Below are 12,944 nucleotides of genomic sequence, written 5' to 3'. Positions count from 1 at the left end.
TTGTGATGCTTGCATTTATGATGCAACAAGGCATCAGGAATTTTTGTTTTATTTAATTTAATTTAATTTTGACACTTTAATTTATAGGACTAGGGAGAATTATGACTGAGGGTGTGTTCACACTTGGCGTGTTTGGTTCGGTTAAAACGAACTTCGATGCAGATGCACTGTTAGTGTGGTTAATTTGAATATGTGTCCAAACGACCGCTGAAAAGATGCGTCTCGGTCCGCTTCCAAACGAACTCTGGTGCGGTTCGAATGAAATATAAATGCATCACGGACCATGTCACATGACCTTAAAAAGGACAGAATGCTCAAGCATACCTGTTATTTCTCATCATAGTCGTGATGTTGCCCATCACAGTTCAGTACAGGCATCAGAACCGCGTCTCCTCGCAGCAGATTGTGTGTGTGTGTGACGGAGGGATTCCTGCCGCTGTTTGGCTCCTATACACATTTAATAAGCTCTTCACGAGTTGTCAGCTCCACACCATCATATTACGCACAAACAACAAGCGCGTTTATCCCAGCACACAGCATTGTTTGGGATGTTCGGTAAGGTCCGTCGTGAAATACGTGTAATAAAAGCCGACATTTCCCTATGCCTTTAGGTTCAGTATCTTAAGGTTCAGTGCAAAAAAAATTTCACTTAATTATATTAGGGATGTCCCAATCAATCTCAAGGATCAGTAACGGGGCCAATTAGGCATTTTTAACTGGTTGAATCCGCTATCCTGAGCCCGATCCTTTATTTTACATCAGCTGTCATGCATTTAGTGGCAGAAAATGGACCTTCAATTGGGTTTTCTACTGCCATTAAAAGTAAAAGAAGTGCAAATCTACATGTAAACACATTTTTTTTTACTCTGTAGTGATAGATGCCCCTTTTTTACATTTGAGCCCCTGCCCCTGAGGAATTCTCTGTACGTCCCTGTATGCATTGCATTGGATTGACTTGAATAACTTTAATGTATTTGAAGTGTGCACCCAGCACAAGTATTGGATCAGGACTAGGTATCGCTCTATTAAATTACTCGGATTGGAGCAGGGGCACAAAAAAAAAACTTGACCGGGACGTCCCTAATTTATATGACTAGTGAGAGTTAAAACAGGACATTATTGGAAGGAGCAGGAGACATTAGAATCAAACATATGTTTCAAACATGTTTGCCACAGCTTTAAGTGTTTTGAGATTGTGTGGCGGATGTTCTTTTATTTTCAACCTTTTATTTATCGGAACCATGAGAAGTTGCATGAAGGAGCTCGGTAATGTTGCGGATCAGATTCAAACTTACATTCCCACATGAGAACCACGGTTGAAGTAGTTTTGAATTCAGTAGTGAAATCTGTCGTGCTAAACTGTGCTTGTTCATTCATTTTGTTTCCTGAGTGATGGAAAGTTGCTAAATTCAGCCACCTTCCATGTTTAATTTATATTTATGTAGTGCAGTTAATCACATTGTCACATTTGTTGGGCCCCTAATCTTACATAAACAGACATTAAGCGATCTGAAGGGAGTGTGTGTCTTTATTATGTAAATAGGCTTGCGTTGCAGTTCCGGTGCTTTACAGCTTTGAAGAGTTTCGGTCTTGTGTCAGCAGCAAGTGGGCAGCTGCTTCTGTCAGAAATAAAGAGCTAGTGTTGATAAAATAGCTGCAGTCTCAGCACCTTAAAAGGATTGTGCTTTAAACCACTTACCTTGCGTACGAGACGTAAAGCCTGCAACTTTTAAGTTTTCCGTAATGGGTAAAACTGGGGCAATCCAAATAGAAATCTGGACCAGTGTGTTATCACACACTGAGCATGTGAGGCCTGAGAAAATGTAATCCCTTTTCTTTTTCCTTTCGATAAGACGTTTCTTTCTTTCTTGTCTTGTTCTCTCTGTGTCTGACCAAGCATTTCCTCCTCGCTGGATTAATAGGCCCTTTTTGGTTGGTTTGTTTTTCTCTGCAGACTATGAAAAGATGTTTGGTACCAAATGCCATGGCTGTGACTTCAAGATTGATGCAGGGGACCGTTTCCTTGAGGCGCTGGGCTACAGCTGGCATGACACTTGCTTTGTCTGTGCCGTAAGTCATTTTGATGCATTGGGACCTGTCCCGAAACTCCATCTTAAACTTTCTGCACCACGCAACACTATCAAGAAATAGCCACTGTGAACCCAGACAGTTCATACAGTGGCTGCGTTTGCATGAAGTTTAAGCGTTTCACAGCTTTTACAAATATTCCAGATAAACAAAGACATGAACTTTATATTCTCTTATGGAAGTACTGGAGATGCTCTTGCTATTTATTTAGCTTTTTTAGCAATTTAATCTGTTCATTAATTTTTATTTGTCCCTCATTGCTGCCCACAAGAGCACAATAAATAGCTAACATTTGTGAGGAATATTGCAGGCATGTGATCAGCTAAAGACAAAAAAAAAGGAAAACCTGACCTGCAATTTATTATTTGTATTATTTTATTAAATTAATAAAGACACATCTTACTATTGCATTAATACATTCTATTGTACTGTAAAATGAAAAAAATCGAATATTTAACAATCTTAAACTTTTATATACTTGATATACTTTTATATACTTAGCTTTTTTTAATGTTATCTTATAACGTATACATATATTATGATGTATATTACAATATATATCATAATGATAATGTATTGTCTTATAATACAATGTGTTATAATAAAAGTATTAATAAAATTGCTATTATTATTGTTTTTGTTATTATTATTATTATTATTATTAATACCAATAATAATATTTGTTTTTTATTTTTATAATTTTTTGTTTTTGTTTGTTTTTTACAGAACAATGGTAAAATTACAATACTTACATTTGGTTGTCTAAATTTGCTTTTAAACATGACACCATTGGGCTTTTATTTTGGGTGGTAAACCGCAGAGAGACCTTAACGTTTCTCTTTGTTGACAACAACAGATTTATAATGATTCTCTTTCCGAATTTGGGAAGATGGTTGGCGCACGTCGCGTTCCCAAATGCGAGTGCTGTGTGTTTGAGTCGCATTTACTGTGAATCGAGACTGAAAATGAACCCAGTGCTGTGCTTTACTCTGAAACGTGCAGCGCGTCAGACTGTATATTTATGTTATTATAACATCACAGTCATTACGATTTCATGATTACACTAAGCCATATATCATTCTCATAACCATGGATTGTAAAAATTCATAAAGTTACCAGCGAGTTACCTGGCGAGTAACACTGTTTCAACAGCGGCTCGCATGTGGGGCTTTGAACCCTGGCTAACATGTTAATAGTGTCCCGTCAGAGGCTATCCATGCATTAAATAAATGTATTAGAAAACTTAACCTTTCACAGTTTATTGGTGTTGATGGACTCACTCTACTCCCTTTGGTTTTTTGATCATCGTTCTGAATCCGATCCAGATGTAGTCTTTGACAAAAACGCGATTTTTCCCAGCTTTTTTTTTTTAATGAAACACTCCTATTCAAATGTCGATTAAAAAATCAATGCATGAAGCTAAAATAAAAGTTTTTTGTTTTGTTTGTCTAAAAGCAGAGGGTCTGTTGTTTCTTTTGACATATTTTATGTTCAGATATTCATACAATAAAAATATTCTGGGGGCTATTAAACTTTTGTTTCAAAAATGCTGGTGGTGACTGGAAACTTTTTTTCATAAACGCCGGTGGGGAAAGAGTTGATTTCTTAAAAAAAATCTTACTGACCCCAAACTGACCCAAATGCTCTCTAGAATTCAAACATTTCGCTCCCTAATATTATTGGCTTCTAGTAAGTAGCAAATGATGAATCGCAGCTATAGAATAGCCCTGTCCCTTTGCATTGGCTCCATGACTGAATAAGAGTTTGATTTCCACTGTTTAATCCTCATTTTTCATCTCCTCAGATCTGTCAAATCAATCTAGAGGGAAAGACGTTCTATTCAAAGAAGGACAAGCCACTGTGTAAAAGCCACGCTTTCTCTCCGCTGTGAGGCTCTGCTGTTCTTCAAGGAGGGGCCGGAGCGGAGACTGGGGGGTCTCGAGCTATGCCAAACAAGACCAACTACTTTACTTGAAGCCTGTAACATATGGCTGACTGACAGAGTGATGGATACAGCAGCTCCGCTGGCTTTCACCGGCTGTTATAGCCCGCTTCGATCAGCATTCACTAAGAATGTATCATTCAGCAAAGCACGGATCTGAATTTTCGGTAGCTTGCTACAGTAAGCCGACAGACTGGCCTCAGTTTCGCTGTTACGATGCCAGTCATTCAACTGGAAAAACGGCTTATGAACTGTTAGAACCAACAGTGCCAGATGTCAGAATGGATAACAAGGCATTTTGGATGTCCCTCCTCATCCACCTCCACCTCCAAAAGTACACCTGCAGTATTCACGATGCTTCGTAAATCCAAAGATATTACACGTTCTTACTTATACGGCTCACTTTACTTTCACATTTTAGATAGATTTGGTTCGTTTCAGTATTTCAATCCTTGTGAGGTCATATGTCACCCCTTTTTATATTGCATAATGAAAATTAAGCCATTTGTAAGAATATTAACATTTTTTATGACTTCATTTCTATGACAGTTGTGCACATTTTCCCTACTTGTCTTTCTAATTACTGTAATGCAAAAAATAAATAAAATTAAAGTATTTATACATCATGATAGTATTTGTACTGCCATTTATGCTTATTTTAATACAGCAAAAAAGTTAAATCACCATTAAAAATAAAGGGAATGTGATTATCATGAAAATATTGTCAAAGTGGAAAAAACTAACGGAAAAGTATTTTTCTTTTGATTTTGGTGTAAAACGTGATCATGCTATTTTTTTAATGAGATTCATCCATCTCTTCTGCACTTTGATGTATATTTATTATCCAAAGTTCTGTCCTCTCTTTTGTCACAAATAAGGACAAAGCATTTTCCATGCAATGAGTAAAGCAATCTAGTCGTACTCCATACAATCCTTTTTGTAGGCTAAAGCATTGAGCATGTGATCTACTCAGACAGGATCTTAAAGTGGCCCCTCAATCCTCTAGATGCTGTGCAGCCTACTTTTTTGCTCTGCCTGATTTGCTCTGCCAGGGTACTTAAGGTAATGGCAAACCACAGAGGAATAAAACGCCCCTGGCAGCTTCGCTGAAATACATTAGCACTGATTGCATGAGTTCCATCCTGACCCAACCAATGGTCTCTACATGTCTTCAATACTAAATACCCTACATTCATCTGTTCTAATCAGACAGGTAGTTTGAATTAAGGAAAGGCCCGTGATGCCATAAAAACGGTTTGCATTGGCGTAAATGGATCCTGCAATTTTGTATGGTAACTGAGTCACTTATAGTGTTTGCTTGCTGTGTTATTTAAAGCTTTGGCCAGTGGTTTCCTGATTTTAGATATCACCAATATGTGCATAATCTTATGCCATTTGGGCAGTAACTCATCCAAACATAATGGCTCTTTTTTAGAGATGCTGCCCAGAACATCATTCCCTTATCGCGATCTCCTGCGCTCTAATCGGAAGAAATGCAACCCTCCAATATCCTGCTCTTGGAACGCTATATATATTTGAGGCAACAGCTCAATTTTTATACTTTTGTTGTATTGACAATGTGTTATGTATCAACTATCAAGTGCATTTTTTTATTGCTTTGCAGCCTTTAACTATTGTGTGTCAAACTGCTGTATTCTGTGCAGAGGTTTATATGTCAGATGGTGCAAATCATTTATAAAGAAATTGTGCTAGAGACACTTAGTCAATAAATCCCCTGCATTCATGTTGCGGTGTGCTGACTTACTCATATGAATGGCAGTGTCATTCGGGTTTTCTGAATGTATTTGAATTCTGAAGGCTACGGATTGAATCCTTCTGTAAGCGTTAAACTGAAGAGAGTGCCTGGCATAAATCAATCGACTCCACTTTTAACAATATATAATTTATTTACATCCATTTTAGGTTCAATTACTATACATACCTTTTCTGAAATTTCATAGAGAGATATATACATAAGGCCAAGTAAATACTTGAAAGCACTTAGAAACGAATTTCCAAAATTCTACCCACAAATCCATATCATTGTCCAAAAAGTAGAGGAAACCTTCTGCAGAAGAGGGCTTCCTATTACCACAAAATCATCGACGACAATTTACATCGACAAGAAAAATGAAAAGTAACTTTACCAAAAAAAAAAGAAAAAAGAATAATAATAATAGAAAAGAATTGTACAATTGCATAAGCGCTGTGGCATGTAATAAATACAGCATTCTGACTTGCAGAAAGGCAAGGAACATTGAATTAAGAAATTGAATTGAAGAACATTCACAGGTACACAATTCTACGTTTCTCAGTTCAAAAAGAAACTCAGTGGAAAGAAATAGCACACTCACACATTCATTTACACAGAAAAAGCTATGAATGAGGCTGACAAAATGTACAGTCATGAAAAGAGATCGGTGGTTCTTTTAGTGAATATCACGGCATCTGCTTTATTCAGTGTTAGTCGCTGACTTCTGCTTTGTGAGCTCAGAACGAAAGACTGCTGGAATGATTTATATGTCAGTGAGAAGCATCGACATCAATGAGAAACTCATTTCGTTGCGCACTCTGTAAAGAATGTTTAGAAATGCGCAACATGTCCGTTTCAACTGAACTGTTAGTAAACCTGAGTGTTAGGAATCTGACCATTTTTACACCAAATCCTTGTCTAAATACTCTGACAGAAGTGTAATTTACCGATACATCCGTTTTCTCATGACGTAGCGTTGAGATTTCGTAGGAATCTAAGAATTGATTACCCATAAACCAACAGCCTCAGGACGAAACAAAGCGGCGGTGAACAAACTTATGGCGAAAACAGTCTAAACCTCAAACACTGCAGAAAGAATGAACTCAGTGCTATATAACCAATGAACAGTAGGCAAACACTTCACAGGTTATACTTTGACAAATGTTACGTCAGTTGTCTTGTCTTTTTTGGCTTGTTATTAAAATATCATTTACAATTACTTTACAAAGTGCTGTATTACATATTTAAATCGTTTTACCAGTGAAATGCTCAAAACGAAAAGTTAGCATGAGATCTTGAAAGAAAAATAGATAAGAGTGTTGAATATAGGAATGTTACTTGTACTCGAAAAACAAAAAACACAATCGGCATAGATATGAAAGAAATGCTCCAGATGGCTCATACACTTTGGTTGCGCAGAGATGCGTCATATGAAAAGTAGGCTACTTATCTACAAGACTTTCATAGATAAAAAAAAGAAAAAAAAAGAGAGAAATAGCTGACTGGTTAATTGATTTACGAAAACCACCAAGGGAAACCTTAAGGAAACATAAGGTAGAAAAAACATGAAACAAAAACCCATAATGTGCACAATATGGCATTTAACTTGAGTTCTCTGTTAGCTGAGTGAAACAGGCCTTGCTGTGGAGAGAATGTGCCGGGCTCCTCCAATCATCTCTTCAGACGTGGCCGTCATTACTGCTCAAGATGAAAGCGGACAATTTGTGATCCACAGTTACTCACAAATCCTCCTTCATTTGGAATGAAATACTCTCACATTCAAAAAAAATAAGAATCGGACAATCTTCAAACTGTGTAATGCACATTCATGGCGCCAAACGCGGGGCTGAGACGTGTTGCCGTTCTACAGGAATTTAGAAAAGCACGGAAAGCTGCTGAGTGTCGATGAAGTTTTCTTGGATGGAACATTTGCTTTTTAAGGGTTGATGAAAATATTCTTTCTCCTACGAATAAGAATTTGCCCTGGAGCCAAAATGGCTTTCAGAGAAACATTGACTCATTAAATATGAAGGAGAGTAGCAATGAAACATTTGGTAGTATTGCATTTTCTGTTTATAAAAGAAGAAAACTTTGGTTCTTCCTCCTTTATAAACGAAGAATATAAATTCAAAAGATTTCATCATTCTAGACTTGAAGGGGTTTCATTGACATGAACAATGCTTTGCAGAAGATCTGATCTCAAAAGTCTGTTGAAAACAACAACAAACGTGAAGTTTTTCAAAACCGTTATGAACGTTTGAGGTCCCTGATCACCCAATCCCAGATGTCTTTTCTTCAGCAGCTAAACATCCACAGAATCCTGTGCTTATTTACGGATTATCCACCCGGATCGGAACATATATCGTTTCATTGAGGTGAATTTTGGACTTTATGGCTTCATGAAGTCGAACAGACATGTTAAGTGCACACGGGCAGAGGAACAAGTGATGGCTCTTACCAAAAACGTTACGCATCGTTAATGTTTTTGACCTGAAATTTAGCAAACGCTCAAAATTTTTAAATGCTTTGTGAGGTAAGAAACGAGTCGGCCAAAGGAAATTGTCTTCGATATGTGTGTTTGCATATTGCTAAATGGTACACATTTACAAAATGCATGACACAAATCTGAATTAGTCCGCGAAATATTCACCTTGCCAATATTTTCCACTTGATATCTTTCAAAACGATTCGTTTTAGTTCCCAGTCTGATATTAATATATCAATGTGCCTAACACAAATGTGGTTAGAAAGTACATATTGGTCAGTGATTGAGGGCAGGACCAGAATCATAGAATCTGGGAGTTTCTATACACCATTATTTTCAAAACAAATGGATTTTTGTTCTGAGAAAGGGGCATTTGTCTCAGTCACAGTACATCTAAAAAGCCCTGCCAGGTTCCTCCAGAGCCTGGTCTTGTTTTTTTTATTTTATTTTTTTCATTTTATTCCCTATTCACTGGGGAAGTGGCCTCATATAGTTGGGTAAACCCTGTTCTTTGATTTGTTTCTCATCTCTGGTGGGGCGGGCAGAGGGTTGCGTCCTTCCCCCCACCCCATCACTCAGAGACGGCTGCTCTGCTCCAGTTTTAATGTGTCAGCACTCCCCGTCTGACACCAGGAATATCATGGCCTCCTGCTTGCCAATCTCAGCCATCACAGCGGCGAGCTGATTGAGATTTCCGCTGTGGAAGTGCTGGGTCTCCCATAAGTCCAGAATCACTGATGTGGGGCTCGCTTTGGACGCTAAGAAACTCATGTGCCTGGGGAGGGAAAACAGAGGAAAGGAAATGGTCAGAATCTCACTGCGGTGTGGATAGACAGAGCGACAGGTGTTGTATAACACGTGTTGCAGTTTATTTTCCACTTCCATGTGCATGTTATTATTTTTATATTCTTTGTTAAGATTATTATATTGTAAAACTATTAAAATAATCATTATTGATATACAGAGTCTTACACTGCATTACATTTAGCAGCCACTTTTATCCAAAGTGACTTATAAAAAAGGGGCAAGTCTTAAGTCTTACATTTAATTTTCCTTTATACATTTTAATTGAAACATTTGGCTGAACTTTAACTTTAATTAAAGTTAATATAGGATTTGTTGAACTTTTTTCTTCATCAAAATTAGTTTGAGACCAAACTATAATTGGGGGAAAAGGTAACACTTCACAATAAGGTTCCATTAGTTAACTTAGTTAACATGAACTAACAATGAAAATTCTTCTAAAGCATTAATTAATATTGGTTAGTGTTAATTTCAACATTTAATAATACATTATTACATTCAAATGTATCTGGTAATATTATTCTATAGACTTCAGGCATGTTGAATATTTTTATTAACTATTTTTAACAAAGATTAATAAACACTATAACAAATGTATTGCTCATTGTTAATTCATGTTAGTTCATGCATTAAAAAAAAAACCTCATTGGAATGGACCAAATATTATTATTATTTACATTGTAAAGTATAACTGTAAACAGGATAGCATTTTGTTGTACTAAACTGAATATCCAAATTAAACACACCAATGAAAAACATTGTTAATAATAGGCTGTTTATTCTAAACTGTACAATTCTACACTGTATGTTCTATCACTAAACCTACCCTTCACAGACAACTTTCTGCACTTTTACATTTTCAAAAAACATCACTTAGTATGATTTATGAAGGGTTTTCCTTATGGGGACATTTTGTCAATACCTGAAACACACACAAATTAATTGATTAATTAATTAATTAATTAGTTAATTATATGACCTGGACATTTCTTTGTGAGATTCACTCGGCTAGCCAGGCCTTCTGTTTTTCCTTTATAACCAGATATAATAGAAACTAAATTAGAAATACAATGAATTTGCTTCAAAATTCATTGTTTATGTTTCATTGTAAAAAGCTAATCAGGACTGAAGGGGAGTCATAAATTATTATTCCCTGAAATAACAAAAAGCTTCTCTTGCATTGTAAACTAATATATCAACCTCACTGTCACTCCATTCTCCAAGCGAGAGTGGAAAATCCATGTGCACTGGTCCAGGGAGACACATTAGCTGGACATAGTTACTCCACAGAGGAATATAAAACAATGTTTTCCCTACTCTTCTCCATTCCAATATACTAAACCAATGAGCGAATGCTCCGTTCATCAGAACACATGCTTTGTTAACTCCTGAACTAAAGCAGCCCTGCATTTTCATTTGATGAATTATCTTCTGTGGGTCTCAGTCCTCTAAAAGGGTAAAACCCAGGTTGCATGTGACCTTTTCCATTGACCAGGCTGAACCTTTCGGATCAAAGCTAATCAATAAGAACAAAGCAACCCCCTTTTTGCAGCGTATTAGATGTTGCCAGATGCATCTCCCGAAGGAAGCTGAAGTGGGTTGTTCGATCTAACAGCCTTTTTCTGGACCTCAAATGCCTGGGGCTTTAAGTGTTGTTTTCTGTATGCGCTCTGTTCTCAGCCAGAAAAGGTTTACAGTCGGGGCGGGGGGGTTGTATTCACTAGTAGTGCTTTTCTACTTATTAGTATAGCTATTAGTAGGATTCTGCACTTTTCCTTAACTAAGTAAATGAAAATGGATCGTGTTGGGCTAGTGGGCTAATTAAACACACACCACAACACTTCAAATTGTAATTAATTGGAGCAAGTAAACATTATTGGACAAATGAAGTCTGCCCATTATGTTCCATTACCTGGAGGAAGTTCATTGGGACAGTAATTAAATCACTGCCTTGCAATTTCCTGTAGAAGTCTGTGTTTAACATGCAAGTAAAGAACCGCACCGAGACAATCTGCTATATCGTAATATTTCGATAATATTTCCATGACCAGAATCCTCAGATTTTGTTAAACAGGATCCATTCCCGATCTTAGAGATGCTAAGAGATCCTACATGTACCTGTCAAGCTTCAGTCTCTGGGCCAGTAGTCTCCAGTCTGCTCCGTTGGGACAGGGGGTGTCCAGACTGCTGCAGATCTTCTGTCGGATGAGATAAGGGATCTGGAATGCGCTCGGACCAGCCAGGGCAGGGGTGCAGTTGTCCATTAACAGGAAATCAGAGTCCAGTGGTCTGATGTCCTGGAGTCAAGAACAGTTCAACCTCATGTGTTACTCATTCTAAGTGTACAGGGATTTTTATCTGAAGATCTATGGTCTTTTGCAGGAGAATCGTTTAATAAAATCAGACAGTTAAATTGAACTGAAAGGTTTTAAAAGGTGTTTGAGAAATGGTTAAAATATGCATGTGTGTAGACTACAGTTCAAGATTACACTTTATTTTGATGTTCCTCTTTATACAGTACATGTTGTTGACTAAAGGTTAGGTTGCACCTACATGTCAACTGACTTTCATTCGAGTATTAGCAGAATGTTAGGGTTCAGGAAAGTAGAATAAGTTGACATGTACTTGCAAAGTTAGTCAGTAGTATGTCTGTTGGGGAGCATCAAAATAAAGTGTTATCAGATATTAAGCAGAAAGTCTACTAATACTCTATTGAGAGTTAGTTGACATGTAGGTGCAACATTACTTATAGTCAACAGAATATTAATCAAAATAAAGTGTTACTCAGTTCAATTCAGTTCACATTATATTCCACCTTCTAATTAGAATTCAATAATCTTACGCATGTGCAGACCACAGTACAGTTTATTTAATTTCTATTCAATTCTAAATCCAAACTACAGTGGTGGCCAAAAGTTTGAATAAACCATCAAAATATGAGGGAAATATGAGGGAATAATTTTTAAATATGAGGGAATAATTAAAACATCAAACTTGGGTAAGGTATTTATCTGACAAAAGTACGACATAGTTATTAATATTTTGTTTGTTCTCTCATATTGGGGCATTTCTAAGTTTGACAGCCTGGCCAAAAATGATGTCCACATAATGTGGCCTGTTTCATTGCATTATCACAAACAAAAAAAAGGACTCCAAGCACAGCTATACAATATGCTAACAAAATGTAACACATCTTACATTTTTTATAATATTTGTATAAAGGGTGATGTCGTGAATTTTTCTAGGCCGGAATTCACTTTTGGCCACTACGGTAGTTGAGCTAGCTTTTGGAGAATGATTAAAAAGAATTGTTGGTGTGCGCATAATACAGCGCCAATTCATTTAAATTCAAAAACACACTTCTCATTTTAAACTACATTCAAAAGTCACAATACATCACATCTATCAGCTTTATAGTGTGGTAATACTACAGTCTGTACTGGTATATCAGTCACCTTTGAGATGTTGAAGTCCAGTGTGAAGCTCTGCCCCTCTCCTTCGACCTGCCACACACACAGCGTGCAGCTGAGATCACAGGTGCTCAGGCTCTGTCTCTCCAGTGTGAAGGTGCAGTGCAGGGTCCGCTGAGACCCGCTCCAGATGTGGTAGAATGGGATCTCCTAAAGGAAAAATAAAACAATCATATTTTTCATAATAATGTATCAGTTCTGAAATCTACTCTCAGTATTATCAAAACTGTCAAAATAATTTAAAAAAGCATTAAAATCTAACAATAATGGTATCATCAATTTTGATTATTTAGCTCGTTATGTTTAAAAATGTTTTAGTGTACTCTCTCTCTCTCTCTCTCTCTCTCTCTCTTTCTCTCTCTCCATCTATCTCTCCATCTATCTATCTCTCCATCTATCCAT

The 12,944-nt window shown here is 37.0% G+C and overlaps 2 protein-coding genes across 8 annotated transcripts in view; one reads left to right on the top strand and one right to left on the bottom strand.

Moving 5' to 3' along the window:
* Positions 1–5,774, top strand: part of pdlim7 (PDZ and LIM domain 7) — a 45,109-nt gene extending 39,335 nt beyond the window's left edge. For all 4 annotated transcript variants that reach the window (XM_082177597.1, XM_082177598.1, XM_082177595.1 and 1 more), the window contains 2 exons: positions 1,955–2,070; positions 3,893–5,774. In XM_082177597.1, coding sequence (XP_082033723.1) covers positions 1,955–2,070; positions 3,893–3,979 — 203 coding nt within the window. In that variant the 3' untranslated portion in view covers positions 3,980–5,774. The remainder of the gene's footprint in view (positions 1–1,954; positions 2,071–3,892) is intronic.
* The window catches only part of unc5a (unc-5 netrin receptor A), a 186,208-nt gene continuing 178,735 nt past the window's right edge, over positions 5,472–12,944 (bottom strand). For all 4 annotated transcript variants that reach the window (XM_082177552.1, XM_082177553.1, XM_082177554.1 and 1 more), the window contains 3 exons: positions 12,528–12,692; positions 11,191–11,369; positions 5,472–9,043 (listed from right to left, as the gene is read on the bottom strand). In XM_082177552.1, the coding sequence (XP_082033678.1) occupies positions 8,878–9,043; positions 11,191–11,369; positions 12,528–12,692 (510 nt within the window). In that variant the 3' untranslated portion in view covers positions 5,472–8,877. The remainder of the gene's footprint in view (positions 9,044–11,190; positions 11,370–12,527; positions 12,693–12,944) is intronic.

The sequence above is a fragment of the Leuciscus leuciscus genome (genome assembly GCF_965113295.1).
Source record: "Leuciscus leuciscus genome assembly, chromosome: 8".
In the NCBI taxonomy this organism is placed as follows: domain Eukaryota; kingdom Metazoa; phylum Chordata; class Actinopteri; order Cypriniformes; family Leuciscidae; genus Leuciscus; species Leuciscus leuciscus.
Note: the sequence above shows the minus strand (reverse complement) of the source record. Positions and strands in the feature narration are given on the sequence as shown.